The 21,510-nt window shown below is 46.6% G+C and overlaps 1 protein-coding gene across 4 annotated transcripts in view; it reads left to right on the top strand.

Moving 5' to 3' along the window:
• Positions 1-5,606, top strand: part of CEP43 (centrosomal protein 43) — a 29,645-nt gene extending 24,039 nt beyond the window's left edge. For 3 of the 4 annotated variants that reach the window (XM_027602365.2, XM_027602363.2, XM_027602364.2), the window contains 3 exons: positions 2,002-2,041; positions 3,100-3,196; positions 4,446-5,606. In XM_027602365.2, coding sequence (XP_027458166.2) covers positions 2,002-2,041; positions 3,100-3,196; positions 4,446-4,520 — 212 coding nt within the window. In that variant the 3' untranslated portion in view covers positions 4,521-5,606. The remainder of the gene's footprint in view (positions 1-2,001; positions 2,042-3,099; positions 3,197-4,445) is intronic. The other variant, XR_003521450.2, reaches the window with a different exon arrangement.
• Positions 5,607-21,510: the final 15,904 nt, after the last annotated feature.

The raw sequence follows: 21,510 nt of genomic DNA, 5'->3' as shown, positions 1-21,510 counted from the left end.
GATGGGTCAGGGCCAAGGGGAGCGGTTTCAGCTCAGACTGACGACAGTTTGTGCAGAGGCAGTCACTTTTTTTTTAAGATTTATTTGAGAGAGTGCGTGAGTGGTGGGGGGGGGTAGAGGGGGAGGGAAAGACTCTCAAGCAGACCCCACTGAGTGCGGAGCCAGATACGGGGCTCCATTCCGTGACCCTGAGATCATGACCTAAGCCGAAACTGAGTCAGCCGCTCAACTGACGACACCACCCAGGCGTGCCCCCCTCCCCCCAGCGCGCTTCTTCCTGCAGGGATTGGATGTTACAGAAAATAGAAACGACACATCACTTCCTTGTTCTCCTCCACTCCTGCCCCTCCCCCTTTGCACTTTGGTTAAAGTCCTGAGCATGACGTTCTAGGCCTTCGGTGGCCCCTGCCACAGCCCTTCTATTCTTCCCTCCTCTTGTCTCCCCCCTCCCCCCCTCCAGACTCATTATTTTGAGGGTGTATTGGTTTCCTCACTGTTTTCCAAACCACTGCACCCTTCCTGAGTCTGGGCCTTTGCATGTGTTTCTTCTTGGAACCCGTGTTCCCCAATAATTTATGTCTGGTACCTTCTTTAGGTTTCCCCTCAGAGAGTTCTCTCCAGGCCCTCTAACAGCATCTGGTTTGTCTGGCTGTCGGCTGCCTCTTTCCTTCCACTGGTGCTCCTTGAGGCTAGAAGCACCACTTAACTCTAGGACTTCAGGGGTCCTAGGAGTCGCACACATATTTGACAAATGGACAAAGTAATCATGGGCTTTATCGGAAGAGGATCATCTTGTCTGACTAGTCTAGAACTTGAATGCCCTCCGGGTGCGTCTGTGTAGACATGGTCCGGTCTGACACTGGGAAGGACTCAGGAGCATCCAGTGTCCTCCGAGCCCCGCCGGCCGCTGAGCCGGGCCTCCTTCTCATGGTCTGCACTCTTCCTCTGGCAGCCACACACATGCCCGTGTGTCCTCCACGTGCCGGCCATCCCTGGGAGATGGCTCTCGGGGGGCCTTTCCCTGTCCCTCAGGTGATGCAGAGGGGGAGGGGGATTTGGAAGTCTCATAGGTGCTCGTGCTGCATGGTCAGACGCTGCTGACGCTGCTCCATTCGTCTGCAGCCCTAGCCTCATCCCGTCGCTGTCTGTGGAGAGCAGACTGTGTCCCAGGCTTGGGTCCAGCACTTCGCATGCATGGATCCTGACGTGAGCCCTGTGTTTGGTGTGGGTTTGGCCGTCTTCACAGCTGAGGAAACGGCCAAGGAAGGTTACCTAGTTCTCCCAGGGGCGGACAGCTCTTCACAGGTGGAGCTGGGATTTGAACCCCGTTGCGTCTCAGTGAGATGCTCCTGTTTGCTTTGCCCTGTTGCCTCTTCACACTTCGTGATCCTTTAAAATTTTATATACTATGCGGAGTTGAAAGTATCAGTAACAGTGTCGGGACACCTGGGTGGCTCAGTCGGTTAAGCATCTGCCTTCGGCTCAGGTCATGATCCCAGGTCCTGGGATCGAGCCCCGCATCCGGCTCCCTGCTCGGCGGGGAGCCTGCTTCTCCCTCTGCCAGCTGCTCGTGCTCTATCTCTTGATATTTCTCGCTCGCTCTCTCGCTCTCTGACAAATAAAAAAACCTTTAAAAAAAAAAAAACTCAGAAGTGTCAGTAACAGTTATGATAACTTGCTCTTATCATGAATATAATATCATTTAATATCAAATGACTTTATAAATGGTAAACATACAATGCAATTAAGCTTTTAGAGACTTGGAATAAAAGACTGGGTATTAACTACATTTTATGACATTTTATTGTTTCCTAGGCAGTTTATTTACTTTCATATCACATATGTTAATAATACTATTTCTGATCCTGGCGACTTCTTTTTTACTGCTGCCATATAATTCGTTAATGTAGTTTTTCCTGAAGGAAATGTACGTGTGTGATCACAGATAAATTGTGGAGCGTGTTGGTATAAACGTAACGTATCTTTTCTTGAACTTACCAGGGACTGGAGAAGAAGATGACTACATTGATGATTTTAATAGGTGAGAAACGTAGTTGGGCAACAAATACAGTGTAAACAGTTTCTGACACAGGAAGTAGGACATAATTCCATTTGTGCTCATTTTAGTGTATTAGACTCTCCTGTTGGTACTGAGTGCAGATGGGGAGAAGACAGTTAATCCAGGATTGTACACTGGACTTGGAAGCCTGTTTTGGTTTGGCATTAGAATGTGTTGAACAAATGCATTATGTCCAGGAAACTTGACAAGAATGGGTCAAGCAGAGGCCTCGAGGAAGGGATGCAGAGTCGCTCAAGAGATGTCGGGTCGCCGGGATCCATGTGCTCCCCGCAAACGCGGTGGGTGGGGGAGGGGGGAGGCACACACAACTTTAAAAATGGCCCTCTCCAGTTATTGTTCTGAGTCAGATGACATCGCTTAATACATTGTTTCAGACCACTTTTTTACACACATAAGGACAGTATAATCCAATGATTGCCTAATAGTTTGGAAATATTTGTTATGGATACGATTACAAATTTTAAATTAGAGTCTGAGAATTTTATACAATTGACAGGGTTTTTTTCTCCCCCCAATTGGGAATTTATTTTTTAACAGAATAATTTATTGGGCGTCTGGGTGGCTCAGTTGGTTAAGCGACTGCCTTCGGCTCAGGTCATGATCCTGGAGTCCCGCGATCGAGTCCCGCATCGGGCTCCCTGCTCAGCAGGGAGTCTGCTCCTCCCTCTGACCCTCCCCCCTCTCATGCTTTCTCTCTCTATCTCATTCTTTCTCTCTCAAATAAAATCTTAAAAAAAACCCAATAATTTATTAGTTTTTTTTTGAGAAGTGGCACGATGTAGTAGATGAAATAGTAAAAATCTGGCTTTGCGTCTTCCTTGACCTTGTGTCCATGGTCACCTTTATGGATCTTCGTTTTCTAGTCTCTTGAAGTGACTCGCCTGTTTGTGGCTCACTAAGTCACTTTAAGGATCAAGTGAGATAATATGCATGAAATTCATGAGATTTAATATCATTTTATTATATTTTATTTAAATGTTTATATTCAACGTTCTTTTTTCTTTTCTTTCTCAAACTAGTACCAGCCATCGCTCAGAGAAAAGTGAGCTGAGTATTGGTGAAGAGATCGAAGAAGATCTTTCTGTGGACATCGATGACCTCAATACCAGTGATAAAGTACGGTGTGGGCGTTGCCCGAGGAGTGCTGCTCCTGCCTGAGTCTCTTGCGGTGGTGGACTGTAGAGCTTTAACAAAATCCTGGCCCCGGTTCTGGAGTCAGAACTGGCCCACCCAGTGGTGTTAGTCGGCAGAAGCGAGTCGTCCCGTTTGGAGAAGTCAGGCTAGAAATCAGCGCAGGTGTAAGAGAGGCCGTGAAGCTGCGTCTCAGTGGGCAGGTCACTCAGCCCGTGGGGGCGGTACACCAGAAGTGGACGCAGGCTGTGCAGTGAGGGGTCCGGCCCCGAGATCCACATATGGCCTTTTTATGAGGCAGACAGCGGCGTGTACTTCCATGTGTGTCAGGAGAGGTCAGGGAGCCTCTCAGGATCTCCTGTCGTGCCCACGGAAAGCTGTAGCCGGGTCAGGCGAGGGCCTCTCGGGTTGTAGGTCGTTACAGCCTGGAGGTGAACGTTGCTTTCCAGAATGAGGAGGGAGTCAGTGCTCGTGACCATCAAGGGATTAGCAGACGGGAAGGCCTTTGAGAGAGGTTATAATGAAATGTTAACAGTGTTTCAGGGGAGGGGGGGATGGGTTAGCCTGGTGATGGGTATTAAAGAGGGCACATTCTGCGTGGAGCCCTGGGTCTTACGCAGAAACAATGAATCATGGACCACTACATCAAAAACTAATGATGTATGGTGATTAGCATAACAATAAAAAAATTAAAAAAGAAATGTTACACTGTTTCATACATGAAACGAGATGTTAATAATGAAAACAGGTCTGAGCCAGCAACATCTGGGCACATGTTCTTTCATGGACTGTGGTTCTTAGGCGAACTTTAACCTTCAGTCCTTGGCTGGTTTGTTCATGGAATGCAAGTGGGAATGCCTGCCTCCCAGAATTGTTGGCAGGGTTGAGTGAGAACTCCCGGCATGTGGTCAGCCTCCACGGTCTGCCCCTTACCGGGCACCTCATGCCGGCCTCGGAGGCCACTGCGTGCCGCATTCAAGTTAGCAGAGGGGCTCCGGACGGGTTATTTTAGCAGGTTTTTGTGTTGTTGTTAATGTAGAGTTTTGCTGTTAGCTCAGTCTTTTGGTAATTCTCACAGATTTCAAAATAGGAAGAGGGTGAGGTAGAGGACTTTGGAATATGAAGCAGTTTGTAGAGTATAAGATATTTAAATTATAGCAATGTATTTTAAGGATTGTTTATGACTCTGCATTCTGATACTGGTTCTTTTTTTTTTTTCTTTTGGACAACCAAGCTTGATGACCTGACACAGGACCTGACTGTGTCCCAGCTCAGTGATGTTGCGGATTATCTGGAAGATGTTGCATAGACGTGAAAGAAGGAAGTATTCTAATCAACAAAGGACAAAGGACTCTGATCAGTTCCATTTTTTGTTTTTTTCCCCAATCACTCTTTGCTGGAATGTCTGCTCCCTGTTGGTGCCTTGTGTTTCAAAAAGACTGCAGATATTTTTAAAAATTTAAGTTTTCATTATACTAAACAAAAGCTTCCTACTTGAGCCCGTGTGTGGAAGATACAATATTCTTAGTTTGGTTTGGCTACACATTTCTCTGTGGAAGTTGATTATCTACAACTCAAATTCATTACAAGGAGTGAACCCATGAAAATATGAGTATTAAGAGCTGACTGAAAGGTGTCAATAAAGCTGTAGGTTCACACAACTCTGTGTGTGTGGCTTTAACCGTCCAGAATCCAAGCGCATTTGGTATTAGGCGGTTGTGCAGAGAGTTGGCAAAGTGGCCTGAAGCTTATTACCGAAAGATTTGATATGTCAGCTTTATTTTGTATTTCCTTCCATGTGGAAGGGTTGTTAGGCCAGTAAGCTTTTATTAAATACTCCTGTGTGTGCTAGTATTGCTTGTTTTGAAGAAATCTGGAGGTCGTTTTGACTTCTAATCCACGAATTGTCGCTGACAGCAGTCGTCGTTGCCTCCCCGTCCTTAGGAGAAGCTGTTGGTCACAGGCTCTCGTCTTTATTGTTGTAATTTATTGTGTGTAAAGATGCCTGGAAACATACTTGATACCAGAATGCATCTGAAACCACCAAGCAGTGCTTTTATTTCCAGTCTGTAAATTGATTGTATTAAAATCCAAATTGGACTGTCACAGTAGTAGTGGCCTCAGACCACATGCGGAGTGCTGGGCTTTGCGTCCCGTCCGGATGGAGCCGGTGCTGGGCCCCGGGCAGCCTCGCTCCCTCTGCCCGCGCCGTGCTGCTGTCCCGGGGGCGGGGGAGGGGGGTCGCTGGCCTGCACTGCTGGGGGTGCCGCGTGTGTGTTCCCAGGACTGTAAGTGAAGCTGTGAGCGTGTGCTACATTTTGTACTTTTTTATTTGAATTAAATTATGTTTTTTTATTAAAAGTCACCTTTATTAATAAAGAGTAAGCTAGACCTACTTGACTGATTTCAGCAAGTGAGCGGACTTTGTCACTGCCGTAGTGCCAGTTTTTCGTATCTGCCTCAGTGTTAACAGAAGTCTTTGCCGGGCCCTCGTATGTGAAGGGCAGCCATAACGAAAGGGTTGCGATTATATAACACGGCAGTGTGATTGTGTAACATCTGTGAGCCTGAGCCCCAAACACCCAGAGGAAGTCAGAAAGTGGGCCAATGCGGCCTGGGAGCCGCTCTGGGGGCCTGCCCTCGCTTTGTGGGCTCTGACCTCAGTCCTGGTGGCGTGCCGTGTCCTGTGTGAGTACACAGCTCTGTGTGGAGATGTAATCTGTTGCTAAAAGTCCCCCAGTGTGCTTGTAAAATGCATTTCCCTAGATGTCCTCTCTGTAAACAGTCGCTTTCTATAAAGCGTTGCGTTCTGCTCTGGGTCTCTGGAATCTGTGTCAACTGTGTGACTCATTTTTTATATTATCTGAAAGGAGCTAGATTTCAGTGAAATGACTGGAAAGGAGAGCAGGAGGTGGCTTTTTAAATTTATGGAAAACTTTGAACAGCAGCATCTGAAATTTGTCATTTTTGTGTTACCCAGAGAATCTGACCTTTTGAGGACATCTGGGAGGATGGGCAGGAAGGGCCAAACATGGAGCCGCCTCCATCGCCGGCCATATACCTAGTGAGGAGAAGTTCCATTTCCACATGTGTATCTCAGCTAGGTTTTGAGTGTGTGACTAGTATTTTCTTTTTGTTCGGAAATAGATTTTGACATACTCATCCATGAAACACATTTTCATGGTAAAACCTGAATTTTACAGTGGAATTTTTCAAGTGTGAGGTGTCGTTTTATTGATGATAACTCAAAGGGAATAAAAAGCTTTTACTCTCTCCTGTTTGTGTCCCTGCCCCCGTTGTATCTTGTGTGTGATGGTAACACCGTAGCCCGGTGTGGGCCTGCCCACACGGTCGCTGTCCCCGTCTCACGCCGGCTCCCTGGGCCCGCACAGAACCAGCATGTGCCACATGCTACCCTGGTGGGACCTGTCTTGGAATGTTTGCATCTGTCCCTCCTGGTCCGTGGAACCCTTCTCCAAGAACCGCCAGACTGGCTTGTTTCCCTCTTGTTCTCGGAGATGCTCCAGCCTGAGGGGATGCCTGTTTTCCTTCCCACTCTGTCTGTCACGTTCACTCCGTGTTTTTACTCCTCTCTCATCACTGACACGGGCCTGTTTACTGTCATAAGCTCCATTAGAGCAGGGACTGTAGCCACCTAGGTATGTCCTTGGCACCTGGAATAGCATCTGGCCCCAGTGCGCACCCAGGAAGGATCTGTGGGCGCACAGACAGGCTCTGCATGTGCTGGCAAGGGTGTCCGAGAAAGGTTTCTGTCTGGGCAGCTGCCTTCTCAGGACAGCGTTCCACAGTTGAGATCAGCCATCCTGACTCTGAGCTTGGAGAGGCCTCCAAGCTTCCAGTCTGACAGGTAGGTTCATGGTTCAGCTAAGGCCATCGGATGGAACCAAAGCTAATGAACATTCTCCCAAAGGCAGCAGGCAGTGGTCCTGTCCGTGGCTCTGCGTGGCTGTCGGCCCAGGGAGCAGCAGAGGGGGCTCACGGTAGCTGGACTGCCAGCCCCACCGGACACCCATGATGGTGGCGAGGAGACGTGGCTTCTGCAGAAAGCACCGCCCCGCGAGTCCGATGCAAGTCCTGGTCGGTGTGGTCGGCCCGGCCCTCCTGACGCGGGCGTGTGGCCAGCCTCTGTGCGAGGAAGGGGCCCTTCGGGAAAGCCACGCAGAGACGACCAGGCAGCTCCCCGTGTGACTCACCCGCGCCGCTTCCCCACGGAAGAGAGTGAACGGCGTGCTGCCGAAGGCTGAGATGCACACACGCAGCAGCCTCTGTTGGGGGAAACCGTTCAGAGCACAGAATGATCAGACAAAAACCCAACTGTCCTGTTGGAGAATTGAGAGAACTTTTGTACCTAAAAGAGGCCACTTTGAAAAGCTGATTGATGAGAAAATGGGCTGGGTCCTCCGGTAGAAGGGCTGGGTTGCAGGGTGCCCCGCACCTGCACTGATGCCTCTGGGACGGGGCTCCACGTGCCGGGGCCCGAGAGCAGAGAAGGTGTGTGTGATGTGGGGACGGTGGGGGTGGCGGGGCTGGGAGCTGCAGCGGCCGAGACGGGAGCCCCACGGGCCCGGAGCAGGCTGCACACGCCCTCACGTGCAGCTTCTTGCCTGCGGAGCTGGTGCGTCCTGGTGAAATTGGGTGATTCTTAGTGTAAAAAACGACTTCCAAGATTCCTTGACAGGGTTGAGCATGAGGTTGCCTGCACCGGATGCTGCACATGATGCCAGGACTACAGGGTTAGCAGGGGAAGTGATTTTTGAACACAGGATTTCTATCCTGATGGAAAAGAAACCCTCCTGCCAACCAGGAGTGAATCCCAAAGCAAGGTCAGGGGCCTGGCATCTCCCGCATCATCGGGGTGTGCTGCATTGCTGTGGTTCACGGCTGCCGCTTGGAGCCTGGCCATGCCCCGGCCATGGCTCTCCCTGCGCAGACCACCTGGCGCAGTGCCCCTCACGCCCCAGTGCCTCCCAGGAATCAGAAGACCATGCGGGGAGGGCGGGAAGAGCCGGGTCCAGGGGATTCCACGGGGCAGCACAGATCGGGAGCAGGAAGCAGGCAGAGCAACAAGGTGAAGGGGTCTACACGAGGGCTGGTACCATGGTCACTTCTGATACTCTAACTTGAGTTGTTTTTAGCAACTTATGCAATCTTCAGATTTGGCAAAATCATTTTCCCCACTAATGTGCAATTTTCAAACATTGATAGTTGCAATAAAAGCCGATTTGGCCTTATAAGTTGCCAGGTATTGGCTATCAATTTTCTTCATACTTATTTTCTTTTGAATCCTTGAAGTTTGTGAAACCGAATGGTAGCTCTTTTGAAATGAAGATTTTTGGTGACTAAGCCCCCTTCCCCTTTAGAGTATTCAGCATTTCTCTTGCTGCTCTCTCAATCCATGTGGGATGTGGTTTTGGATCTTCTCTGACTTCTGTTTTAAATTTTGATACAGGGGCACCTGAGTGGCTCAGTCGTTAAGCGTCTGCCTTCGGCTCAGGTCATGATCCCGGGGTCCTGGGATCGAGCCCCGCATCGGGCTCCCTGCTCCGCGGGAAGCCCGCTTCTCCCTCTCCCACTCCCCCTGCTTGTGTTCCCTCTCTCGCTGTGTCTCTGTCTGTCGAATAAATACATAAAATCTTTAAAAAAAATAAATTTTGATACAGAGAATGATACTCTGTGCCAGCATACCAAATCTTGAACCTCGATGCCACGTGTTTCTTCAGACCCTCATACACACGGTTGCCCCTGCTTTGGATGCACCACCTTCGCCCACCTCTCCATCTCACACGCACCTGGGCAATACCTGCGGGGTCTTCCAGGGCCTACGGTGGAGAAAGCACATATTCTCCTCTTCCCTGGGTGCGCCAGGTACTTGTCACCTGTTTGCTTTTACTCCCTGAACACCCCGTCGTGGGGGAAATCTCACCAACAGCTGTTTTCCAGAGGTGGAGGGTGCTGGGCGCACACCTGCACCACAGGATGCCCTGGTGTGGCCCGCAGTGATGGGGACCTGGGGAATATCTGTGCACCTGTGTACTGAGGGCTGGAGTAGAGAGAGTGGAGTGCTGCCTGCTGGGCTGCTTGGAAACCGGACAGACAGAAGAAGCAACTTGGACCGTCCAGGAGGAGTAGAAGAGCGTCCTACAGAACTAGCAGCATCATGATGTTTGACGTGCTCTTTGAATTCGGCACCCGGAAACACTGGTGGCGGGTGGGGTCTGCCCAGGAACGGCAGAATCACACGGAATGAGCAGAGGGCGCTTGTGAGAAGCAAGGGTGTCACCCAGCAGGGAAGTGCCGTGTGGGGGGCGCAGCCGTGGGGGGCGGGACAGTTGAGCGGGGCCACTGGAAGCCAGGAGTCTCCACGGGCCCCTCTGCGGGGGTAAATACTGCGCACCGCTCGGGCTCCTGCTGCATTGAGGAGCTCGTGCTCGTAGGGCAGGCACCACCGTCGTGGGCAAATACGAGCTCCGTCAGTAGTAACCGTTTTCACTCGGGTCAGCATCCTAGGCCTTAGCGGTACTTGGATGTGGAGGAAAGGAGAAGAGAGAGGGCCTTGGGGGGTCGCTCTGCTTCTGAGGAATTGCCGTTCCTCTTCCGAGGCCTGATGCCCACGTCGCTTCCCCTCGCCAGGTCCGCCCCCAGAGTGATGCGCTGGTGAGCCCACTTCCTCCTGTCCCTGCCGGCGGCCTCCGAACTGGGACTCCACTGTCCCTGGAGGGGACTATGGGTATAGTATCGACATGAAAACCACCAGAGCAGTTACAAAAATGCATGTATGCCATAAAAACTTATATTCTTAACTATGATTTTAGCTCCCCCAAATGCACTGTAGTTCTATCGTCAAGACGAAAGAAGAACAAGTCTTAGTGGTAGTACATTGCGGACTGAGCTGGGGATGGGCTCCAGTTTCCACTTACTTGTGCTGCTAGGGATCTCTGTGATAAAATGTGAGAAGTTATCCTGACATTAATCATAACAGAGTGTTTTTCAGATTATACCAGAAATAGTAATTCATGAATTAAATTCTGAATACAAATAATGAATAGGCTCTTGTGGTATTTGATAATCTAATTAATGAGAGGAGAGCATCACATAAACATGAAAAATATTTAAACTTATTGCTGATTTGATACAATTTCGGTAAACTTAATAAAAGCCTAGAATATGCTGTTACGTAGAGGACATTGATGACAAACTGGGGAATGAAGATCATTAAAAGAGCATTTGTACTGTTATAATGTCACTAGTTACTGAGGAAATTTGAAATGCTGTAAATCCCACACTCATGCGAAGAAGAATATTCCAAAATTTGACAATTCTAAAACTTTCATGTCCTCTTCAAAATTATATATCAGCAACTGAAAAACCATTCTAATCAATCAGTCTAGAGTAAAATTAACTGCATAGAGAGATTTTAAAAAGTCATTCTGATATGAAGAGGAGGGTATCAAAGACTACACCATTAAAACAACATAGGAAGAATGAATTGTGAAGAAGATAATGTCAGGCACTCTCATCCTTTCTCATGGCCGTGTGGTGAGGGTCCAACTGACGTCAACTTACCCATCATGGGGTCTATGTTGTAGGTGAGGAACCCAAACAATATGAAGCTGGGTGCGTATTTACGTATTGTTCCTCTCCTCTCTCTCCAGGAGGGGAGAGCCCTTGGACGTCCCTGTGAAATGTAAGCACAGACCACGAGAGAGGGGAGTCTGTCTCTCCAGTAGCTTGTAAGGCTTGTCCTTTGTCCCAGGTCCCAGTAAAATTTTTTCAGAAAGCTCTAACCGTGCAGAAATATAAAAACACTTTCTCTGCAAGCCTGGCTACTGGGCATGACTCACCAGAGAACAAACTGGCAAGCGGTGAGCAGAAATAGCTGAGACAAACTGCAGGGCCGGGAGAAGGTTGGGCAGGGTTACAGGCCGGCACGCAGCTCATCCCTCTTTCCAGTCATTAGCAGATTTCTTGAGCTGTAAGTCATGCTCCATACCGCTTACCCATGTGAAGTGTAGAAGTCAACAGTTTTTAGTATATTCACAGACTTGTGCCACCATCACCACATCCATTTTGAAAGATTATCATCACCCAAAAAGGCACCCCGTCCCCGTTAGCAGTCCCTGCCCGTCCCCTCCCCAGACAACCACTTCCTGTCTCTGTAAAGTCGCCAGCTCTGGACATCTCTTCTAGACGGAATCGTATAATACGTTGTTTTGCCTCTGTGACCGGCCTCTTTCCCGGGGTATCATGTTTTCACGGTTCATCTATGTTGCAGCTGGTGTCAGTTCTTCATTTCTTTTTATTGCCAAATGATATTCTGATTGGATATGCTGTATATCAGGTGTCCAGAAGTTGGTGGAGATGGGGTGTTTCCAGTTTTTGCTGTTGTTAATAATGCTGCCGAGAGCATTTATATGCAGGTTTTTTTGTGTAGATACAGGTTTTTTTCTTGGGTGCATATGTAGGGGTGGAATTCCTGGGTCCTGCAATGACTCTGTTTCGTACTTTGAGGAATTGCTAAACTGCATTCCACAGCCGGTGCATCATTTTGCATCCCCAGCAGCTATGGACGAGGCTTCCAGTTTCTGCACAGCCTCGCCAACGCTCATTATTAGCTCTTTTTTTGAATATAGCCATTCTGATGGGTGTGAAGTGGTACCACATTGCGGTTTCAATTTGCATTTGGAGTATATTTTATGTGCACTTGAGAAGAATGTGTGTTCTGCTGTTGTTAGGTAGAGGGTTCTACAGATGGTTTTTAGGTCCAATTGTTTAATAGTGGTGTGTTCAAGTTTTATATTTCCTTATTGATCTTATCCTTAGTTGTTTTATCCTTTATTGAAAATGGGGGTATTGAAATCTCCAACTATTGTTGAGTTATCTCTTTCTTCAATTCTATCGGTTTTTGGCTTCTTGTATTTTGGAACTCTGTTGTTAGGTGCAGATATGTAATTGTCATGTCTTCCTGATGGATGACACTGTTTATCATAAAATGTCCCTCTCTGTCTCTAGCAATTTTGTTTTGTTTTGCTTTAAAGTCATTTTGCCTGATATTAGTATAGCCATTCTGGCCCTTATGGTGGCTGTTCGCATGGTGGTTATTCCTTTCAAGCTACTTGTATCTTTGAATCCAAAGTTTGTCCCCTGTAGATAGCGTATAGTTGCATTTAAAAAAAATGCAGTCTGGTAACCTCCACCTTTTGACTAGATTGTTGGATCCATTCACATTTGGTGTTATTATTGATATAGTTTGGATTTATGTTTGCAGTTTTTAATTTTTGTTTAGTATATGTCTCATGTTTTTTTTTGTTTGTTTGTTTCTCTGTTCCTGTGCTGCTTTCTTTTGCCATAAGTGAGTATTTTCTAGTGTAACATCTTTAACTCCTTCACTTATTTTTTCACTGTATTTTCACTCTTTGTGTTTCCAGTCTTAGGATAATTGACATGTAGCACCATATGGAGGTGTGAGGGGTACAGCATGACGGTGTGTTGTATGCATATACCGTGAATGGAGGTGTGAGGGGTAGAGCATGACGGTGTGATGTATGCATATACCGTGAATGGAGGTGTGAGGGGTACAGCATGACGGTGTGATGTATGCATATACCGTAAATGGAGGTGTGAGGGGTACAGCATGACGATGTGTTGTATGCATATACCGTGAATGGAGGTGTGAGGGGTAGAGCATGACGGTGTGATGTATGCATATACCGTGAATGGAGGTGTGAGGGGTACAGCATGACGGTGTGATGTATGCATATACCATAAATGGAGGTGTGAGGGGTACAGCATGACGATGATGTATGCATATACCGTAAATGGAGGTGTGAGGGGTACAGCATGACGATGATGTATGCATATACTGTGAAGTGATCACAACAGGTTCTGCTAACACCCATCCTCTCATATAGATACAATAAAAAGAAAAATGAAAACTTCTCCTTATGATGAGAACCATAGTTTCTACTCTCTTAACAATTTTCCTGGGTGTCCTCACTATGGTTTTAAAGTACTTTCTTAGTGATTGCTGTAGGGCTCACAGTGTACTTCTCAATCGATCCGAATCTGCTTAGGTCCACACTAAATTATTTTCACTAAGCGATGGAAACATCGCTTCTATACAGCTCTATTCCCTCTCCTCTTGTTTTGTGCTTTTATTGTGATCCTTATTGCCTCTACTTCACAAACCCAAGAATGACCTGTTATAATTATTACCTTATATACTTCCGGGTCCTGCGAAGAACCTGAGACTGTAAAGTGAGGGAGGGAGTAGGAGAGGGAGAGGGGAGGAAGGGAAATCAGAAAAGGGGGGTGTTTGTAAACTCCCACCTTACCGTTCCACAGAGAACAGAGCCCACCCTTCTCTGCCTCTGTTGGCCGACAGTGAACCCTGGGGGGGCATCCCTTTCTGTGACCGGCTCACCTGTTCCACGTGCAGACGTGGTTGTGGTGGTGTCTGAGGTGACTCGAAGCACTCCCAGGCTGGTCTTGCACTTCGTCGAAGTGGCCGTATGTGGGGCCACTGAGCTCCGCACAGACTGGATGACTCCCGGTGGGTCTCAGCGGAGTTTAGAGGACAACTGTTCACAGCTGTCTGGGACCCCTCAAGAGACCGAAAGCGTGCTGGGTGACAGTCCCAAGCACCATCGGCTGAGGGCGCTGCGGAGCCTCGCGGCCGGAAGCAGAGTTGGTTGGCTGGTGAGGAGATGCCCAGGCTTAGAGAGGCAGGCCTACCTGGTTTCCTACACTTGAGCACTTCTTCCCACGGAAACGAGAAATGTCAACGTACCGGCTGCCCGGCGAAGTTCTGAAATGTAATTCTCTCGGAAACTGGAGCTTCTCTTTGCTCATGCTCCGCACCAGGGGAGAAGGACTCTGTTATATAGTCAGGATAAATCATAGTCAATGGACATGTGAATGGCTTCAAGACCCATCCATTACCTTGAAACCAAATAACTAGTTAGTGACATTTAGATATTTCTTAGGAAGGGACCAAAATATTCTGAGCTTTAAGTGCCAAGTCAACATAGGTGTTGAAATAAGCCTCAGGAAAAATAACTGGCCAAGTTTTGCCCATGAAAATATGTGTTTTAGGTGAAATAGCAAATCAACATAATGAATGTGAGCGGATGCTCGTGGGAAAGTGGAAGTGGTCCCATTTGAAGGAAGGAAGCCTGGGTCACGGAGAGAATCACAGTGTCCAGGGCCCTGTGGGGCCTCCAGCTCCTCGCATGGTCCACTTCTCTGGACCCTGCCTCTCCCATCCACTGTGGGTGCTGAACCCTGGCTTGCTGTTCTTACACTGGCCTATAGAGTTCCAGGGCGCTCAGGGTGTCCTGGGGGCTGTGGAGAGGAGACTGGAGCCCCATTTGTTCTTCCTTTAACATATAAAGAAGTTGTGAGATTTAAAACTAAGAATTCTCCTTTGCTGCTTTGGGGAAAGTGCCTCCAGCCCCAACCTTCTAGGAGTTTCAGAACAGACTGCTTCTGTCGTGCACACGAAGCCGCTAGCCTCGGCTGAGGCGGTGGTTGGCCTGCCACCTACAAGGCGTAACCCCCTGGCAGGGGAAACACCACTTTGTAAAGAAGAGCAGCGGGAGAGCTGCGCCATCCACCAGACACGTCACCGATGCTCCGGACAGATGGCCAAGGGCTCCTTGCGGGGACGGGCGCCGTTGTGCTCAAACTTAGAGCGATTACTAAAATTATCTAATGTGTTAAGAACACCACCGCTTCAAAAAAAAAAAAAAAAACCTGTCTAAAACTACATGCTTTTCTATTCACATTTAGGTATTTAAATAACTCTGTCTACACAATATGCCCAGTGATGGCAACAAGCAAAACGACGTCATTTACCGAGCTTGCATGTTCAAGTTGTATCCCTGGGAGCAGGGGCAGTTGAACTAGAGCTATTCTTATTTCTTAAAAAAAAAAATAATTGCCATGGGAGTACAAAAATATTTGGCAGCGTATGTCTTAAGAAACAGCAGAGAAACTTTAAATGTTTTTCCTAGGGAGAAAGTAAATGGAGGTAAACCCGAAAACAGTGTTTAACTGGCCAACTTCATAAGAACAAAAATAAATACTCAGTTGATCCATTGTGGCCAAGTAAGGGTGGAGGGAAGAGGGGCAGAGAGGAGCCCCAGAGCAGGTGCAGGAGGGAAGGCTGGGTGCGGCGGGGGGAGGAGCGCGGTCGGGAGGGCAGGGGCGGGGCAGGAGAGGACCTGGGCCTGCAGAGGTGCTGGACACTGCGCGGTGAGTCAGGGACCTCCCAGCTGGGGGACAGTTTGGTCGCCTGTGCTGCTGGTGTCAGAGCCATGCTGACCCAGCGGGCTCCGCGGCGCTGTGCCCTCTCGGGGGGGCTGCAGACACGGTAATCTCATCTCCTCGGGGACTTGCTTCCGGACCCCCAAGTCCAGCAGGTGCTTTCCAGCCCAGTTCTGGGAACGCTGGACTCCAGAGGCGGGGAGGCATACTTCCTGCGATGCATTTGTATGCTTAACAGGCTGGTTTTGTGGGTGGCATCTTCTCCCCAACCTCAGAGATCCTCAAAAACTGAGTTGATAAAAATCTTCCAAATTCTCAGGAGGTTATTTCTGCATTGAAGAAGGAGTGAAGTCCTCAGTTTGGTGAAATCCATTGTTATCTCACTATTACTGCTGGCCTGCCCATTGGACTGAATCCCACGCCTTCCCCAGGTGGACCGGCCAGGACTCCTGCCAGTCTCCCACACGGCGTGGCATTGCAAGCACCTCACAGCATGCCATCTGCCCCCAGTTCTAGCCATGGCAATACAAGGCCGATGTACACATTTCTTTGTGGAGACCCACTCCTCTCTTGTCATGTGGCCTCTAAGAAGCACTAGAAATATAAGCCACCTAAGAAGAATGCATACCGGAGTAGGAAACTTTGCAGAAAATTATCTTGCGATTTCTTTCCAGAGTAGCTGAATTTTCCACTGTGGTTTGGCTTCTGTGGTTTCAGAAGCAGTGTGTGCGCTGCGCGTGTGCTATTATGTAATAGCCACCCCGATGTCAGGCCCCCATCCTCGCCCAGCTGCGCTCGCGGGTGGGGGCCCAGCTCACAGGACCGTCTGGGAGTGCTCTCACTGACGGAGTGTTCTCTCCACGCGGAAGCTTCGGAAGCTTTAACATGGAAAATGTATTTACCATGTTGGTTCATTAATGAATAGTCTTAATGAGTGTCCAGATTTTTAACTTTTTTCTTCAGCCACTTAGGGCCTTAAATTAATTCAGGCTCCTCATCCTCGATGTCAGTTTTATTGCCCAATACTCGGTCTGTGCAGTAGGGCTGTAGGGGAAGCAATGCATTCGGCATCCAAGTGCGATCTCGTCGAGCTGTTACTTTGTTGGTGGTCTCTGGAGTACCCCCTTTTTATTTTAAAGATTTTTTTTATTTATTCGTTCAAGACACAGAGATGCAGAGAGAGAGAACATGAATAGGGGGAGAAGCAGAGGGAGGGGGAGAAGCAGGCCCCCCGCTGAGCAGGGAACCTGATGCGGGGCTCAATCCCAGGACCCTGAGATCAGACACTTAACCATTTGAGCCACCCAGGCGCCCCCTCTGTAGTACCCCTTAAAGGCCATAGAGAACGGTGGGGCCAGCAGAGGGGGCAGCCTGAGTCCCTGAATGGCTGCGTGGAGCAGATTCCACACCCCCTGAAGTTCTCCTGCATTAAGTCACGGAGGTGTTTTGTTTTTTTTAAGAATGGAAAACAGTGAGTGCCCCACGGGAGCAGTGGAGGGCAGTGGTGGGGGAGAGGGGCAGAGGGAGACAGAGAGAGAGAATCCCAAGCGGACCCCATGCCCAGCACAGAGCCTGATTCAGGGCTCAACCCCACAACCCTGAGATCATGACCTGAGTCAAAATCAAGAGTCGGTCACTTAACTGACAGAGCCGCCCAGGCGCCCCAAATCACAGAGGTTTTGAAGCTGACTCTTCCAGCAGCTGTTATAACTTACACCCCAGCTAACATAAATTTTCATTTTATGAGAATCATAAAATGAGTCTACCCACACATTCTTTAAAGGTCACATTCTTTCATTCATTCTTTCTCTCAATACCATGAGACGCCTGTCCTGTGTTATTTATTTATTTTTCTACTGTTTTTTTTTAAATTTTATTTATTTATTTTAACAGAGAGAGAGAGAGACAGAGAGAGAGACAGTGAGAGCGGGAACACAAGCAGGGGGAGCGGGAGAGGGAGAAGCAGGCTTCCCGCTGAGCAGGGAGCCCAATGCGGGGCTCGATCCCAGGACCCTGGGATCATGACCTGAGCCGAAGGCAGATGCTTAATGACTGAGCCACCCAGGTGCCCCGTCCTGTGTTATTTTATAGAAATAAATCCCTCTATTGAGTTGATTTTTTGTTATTTGCTTTACTCCTAAAGGTGATGAATAGAAAGAAATTCTAGTAGAATGTTTCTTATTCGTGGGGGTCAATCAAATACAAGTTTTCCTGAATTACTTGAAGAGAAAAATATCACACTGAAGGGAAATAATAAAAATAAGGTGGAGGGTGGTAAGGGATGGCAATAACCATCCACCAAAGATTGCAGTTTTGTGTTCCTTTTCCTGCATCACTGAGAATAGTTCTTGTTCACCAAAAATGATAATCATACTAAAAAACCTGAGTGGAACTTTTTCTTTTGTTATAAAAAACTTAATATCGTCTTCACTCCACAATCCAGGTCAAAGAGATATATTGGAAAATCGCGGCAAACACTGTAGTAAATTAGACAGCATTAGCACAACATTAGAAGCATTTCACCAGATAGAACCCTATTTGCACTAAAATACAAACCGCGTATGATTAAGTGTAATAGGTTTGCCAGACTCATTCACACGAATGTGCACAAAACCACAAACCTATGCTGGAAAGGACACAGGGATTCCCAAACACATAGATTCAGCCTGTGTTTGGATAAGAAGATTCACTGATGTCCATGTATTAATTCCCAAAGGATCTATAAACTCAGTGTAATCTCTTTCAATTCTCATAGGGGTTTAAAAACACAGACCTTGACAAACTGACGCTGAATTCATGTGGAAGGAAATATGTGGATAAGTGGTCCCTGCCACTCAGCCACCCACTCTCCACAACTTTGCCACCTTGCTTATTTCCTCTGTAACTCTTACCACCATTTAAATCACTCAGCCTGGGGCGCCTGGGTGGCTCCGTCGGTGAAACAACTGCCTTCAGCTCAAGTCATGATCCCAGGGTCCTGGGATCGAGTCCTGCATTGGGCTCCTTGCCCAGCCAGGAGCCTGCTGCTCCCCCTGCTTGTGCTCTCCCTCTCTCTCTCTGACAAATAAATAAATAAAATCTTAAAAAAAAAATCACTCAGGCAAAGGAAACAGTCAACAAAACTAAAAAGCAACCCACGGAATGGGAGAAGATATTTGCAAATGACATATCAGATAAAAGGCTGGTATCCAAGATCTATAAAGAACTTATCAAACTCAACACCTAAAACCCAAATAATCCAGTCAAGAAATGGGCAGAAGACATGAATAGACACTTCTCCAAAGAAGACATACAAATGGCTAACAGACATATGAAAAAATGCTCCACATCACTTGCCATCAGGGAAATACAAATCAAAACCACAGTGAAATACCCTCTCACACTGTCAGAATGGCTAAAATTAACAAGTCAGGAAATGACAGATGTTGGCGAGGATGCACAGAAAGGTGGGAATGCAAGCTGGTGAAGCCACTCTGGAAAACAGCATGGAGGTCCCTCAAAAAGTTAAAAATAGAACAACCCTACAACTCAGCAAATGCACTACTGGTATTTACCCCAAAGATATAGACGTAGTGAAAAGAAGGGCACATGCACCCGAATGTTCACAGGAGCAACGTCCACAATCATCATCCACAAACTGTGGAAGGAGCTGAGATGCCCTTCAACAGATGAATGGATAAAGAAGATGTGGTCCATGTATACGATGGGATATTACTCAGCCATCAGAAAGGATGAATACCTACCATTTGCATTGACATGGGTGGAACTGGAGGGGATTACGCTAAGTGAAATAAGTCAAGCAGAGAAAGACAATTATCATATGGTTTCACTCATATGTGGAACATAAGGAATAGTGCAGAGGACCACAGAAGGGAGGGAAAACTGGGAAGAAATCGGAGAGGGAGACAAACCATGAGAGACTCTGGACTCCGGGAAACAAACTGAGGGTTACAGAAGGGAGGGGGCTGGGGGGATGGGGTAACCAGGTGATGGGTATTAAGGAGGGCACACGATGTGATGAGCACTGGATGTTATACGCAAGTAATGAATCTTTGAACACTAATGATGTACTCTATGTTAGCTAATTGAACATAAAAAAATATTTGCTTCTGCATAGCAAAGGAAAACATCAAATGAAAAGGCAACATAATGAATTGGAGGAGATATTTGTAAACCACATTTATCTGATAAAGGGTTATATAAAAAATATAGAAGAACTTCTATAACTCAATAACAACCCCTCCAAACAATTCAACTAAAAATGGGCAGAGGATCTGAATAGGCATTTTCCCAAAGAAGATGTATACAGATGGCCAGCAGGTACATGAAAAGATGTTCACCATCACTAATTGTCAGGGAAATGCAAATCACAACCACAATGATATCACTTCTTATCCACTAGGATGGCTAGAATAATGAAGTCAAATAATAACAAATGTTGGTGAAGATATGGAGAAATAGGAACCTTCATACACCACTGGTGGGAATGCAAAATGGTGCATTTGCTTTGGAAGACAGACTGGCAGTTATTGAAATGATTAAACACAGAGTTATCATATGATCAGGCAATTCCCAAGAGAAGTGAAAACATATGTTTACACAACAACTTGTACATGGATATTCATAGCAACATTATTCATAATAACCAAAGGTGGAAACAACCCAAATGGCTAATCATGGATGAATGGATAAATAAATGTGATCTATCCATACAGTGGAATATTATTTGGCCACAGAAAAAGGAATGAAATGCTGATTCATGCTGTAACTTGGATGAAATTTGGAAACATAAGCTAAGTGTAAAAGCCATTTACGAAGTCTACACGCTATATGATTCCATTCATATGAAAGTCCAGAAAAGGTAAATCTGTATAAAAAGAAAGTAGATGAGTGGTTGCTACTTAGGGGTGGTGTAGCAGGGGCTGGGATGGGGATAAGGGGTTGAATGCTAAAGGGCATTAAGTTTCTTTTCAAGATGATGAAAATATTCTAAAATTGACTGATGATGGGTGCACACTTTTGTAAATGTCCTAAGAACCTATTAAACTGTATCCTTTAAAGATGAATTGCACGGTACGTGAATTATTGTCAGTATATGTCAATAAAACTGTTAAAAAAACAAAAAAGAAAAGGCATGGAAAGAAATATACTCTGTAAACACAAATCAGAAGAAAGCTGGAGTGGCACTATTGGTACCAGACAAAGTAGACTGCAGAGTAAAGGCAATTACCAGAGATAAAAACTGACATAGCATAATGAGTGCAATTCACCAAGAAGACAGTGATGAAAGAGCTTCAAAACATACAAAACAAAATCTGGAAAAAAAAAAAAAAGAAACTGAAACAAGTAAAAGACAAATGTACAGTAATAGTTGGAAATTTCAACATTCGTGTCTCAGGATTTGGAGAATTGACGGAAAAACTAGTAAGGATATAGAAGAACCAAACATCATCATCATTCAGTTGGATCTAATTGACATTTGTAAAATACCCCAACCCACAATAGCAGAATAAACATTCTTTTCAAGCACACAAGGAATAGTCACATAAATAAACCGTATCTTAGATTATTAAGAAAAAACTCATAATGAATTTAATAGAACTGAAGTGATATGAATATGTTTCTGACCATAATGATATTAAATTAGAACTTAATAAAAGAAATATTAATATTATCACAAGATAATATTCTTGGGGTTTCACAAGAAACTCTAACCTCTTGGAAATTAAATAGTATATTTCCATAGTCCATGGGTAAAGAGGGAATCTCAAGAGATGTTATAAAATATTTTGAGCTTAATGAAAATGAAAATACAATATATCAAAAACATATGGGTGCTTACAAAGCAGCCATAAAAACTGTGCTTAGAAGGAAACTTAGAGCCTTCAGAGCTCATATTAAAAAAGAAAGGGCTCAAATCAGTAATCCAAACTTCTACCTTAAAAGACAATTATCCTATGGTTTCACGTATTTGTGGGACATGAAGAATAGCAGGGAGGACATTAGGAGAAGGA

This window comes from Zalophus californianus, chromosome 7 (genome assembly GCF_009762305.2).
Source record: "Zalophus californianus isolate mZalCal1 chromosome 7, mZalCal1.pri.v2, whole genome shotgun sequence".
NCBI lineage: Eukaryota > Metazoa > Chordata > Mammalia > Carnivora > Otariidae > Zalophus > Zalophus californianus.
The sequence above is the reverse complement of the archived record's forward strand: the minus strand, read 5'-3'. Positions and strand labels throughout refer to the sequence as shown.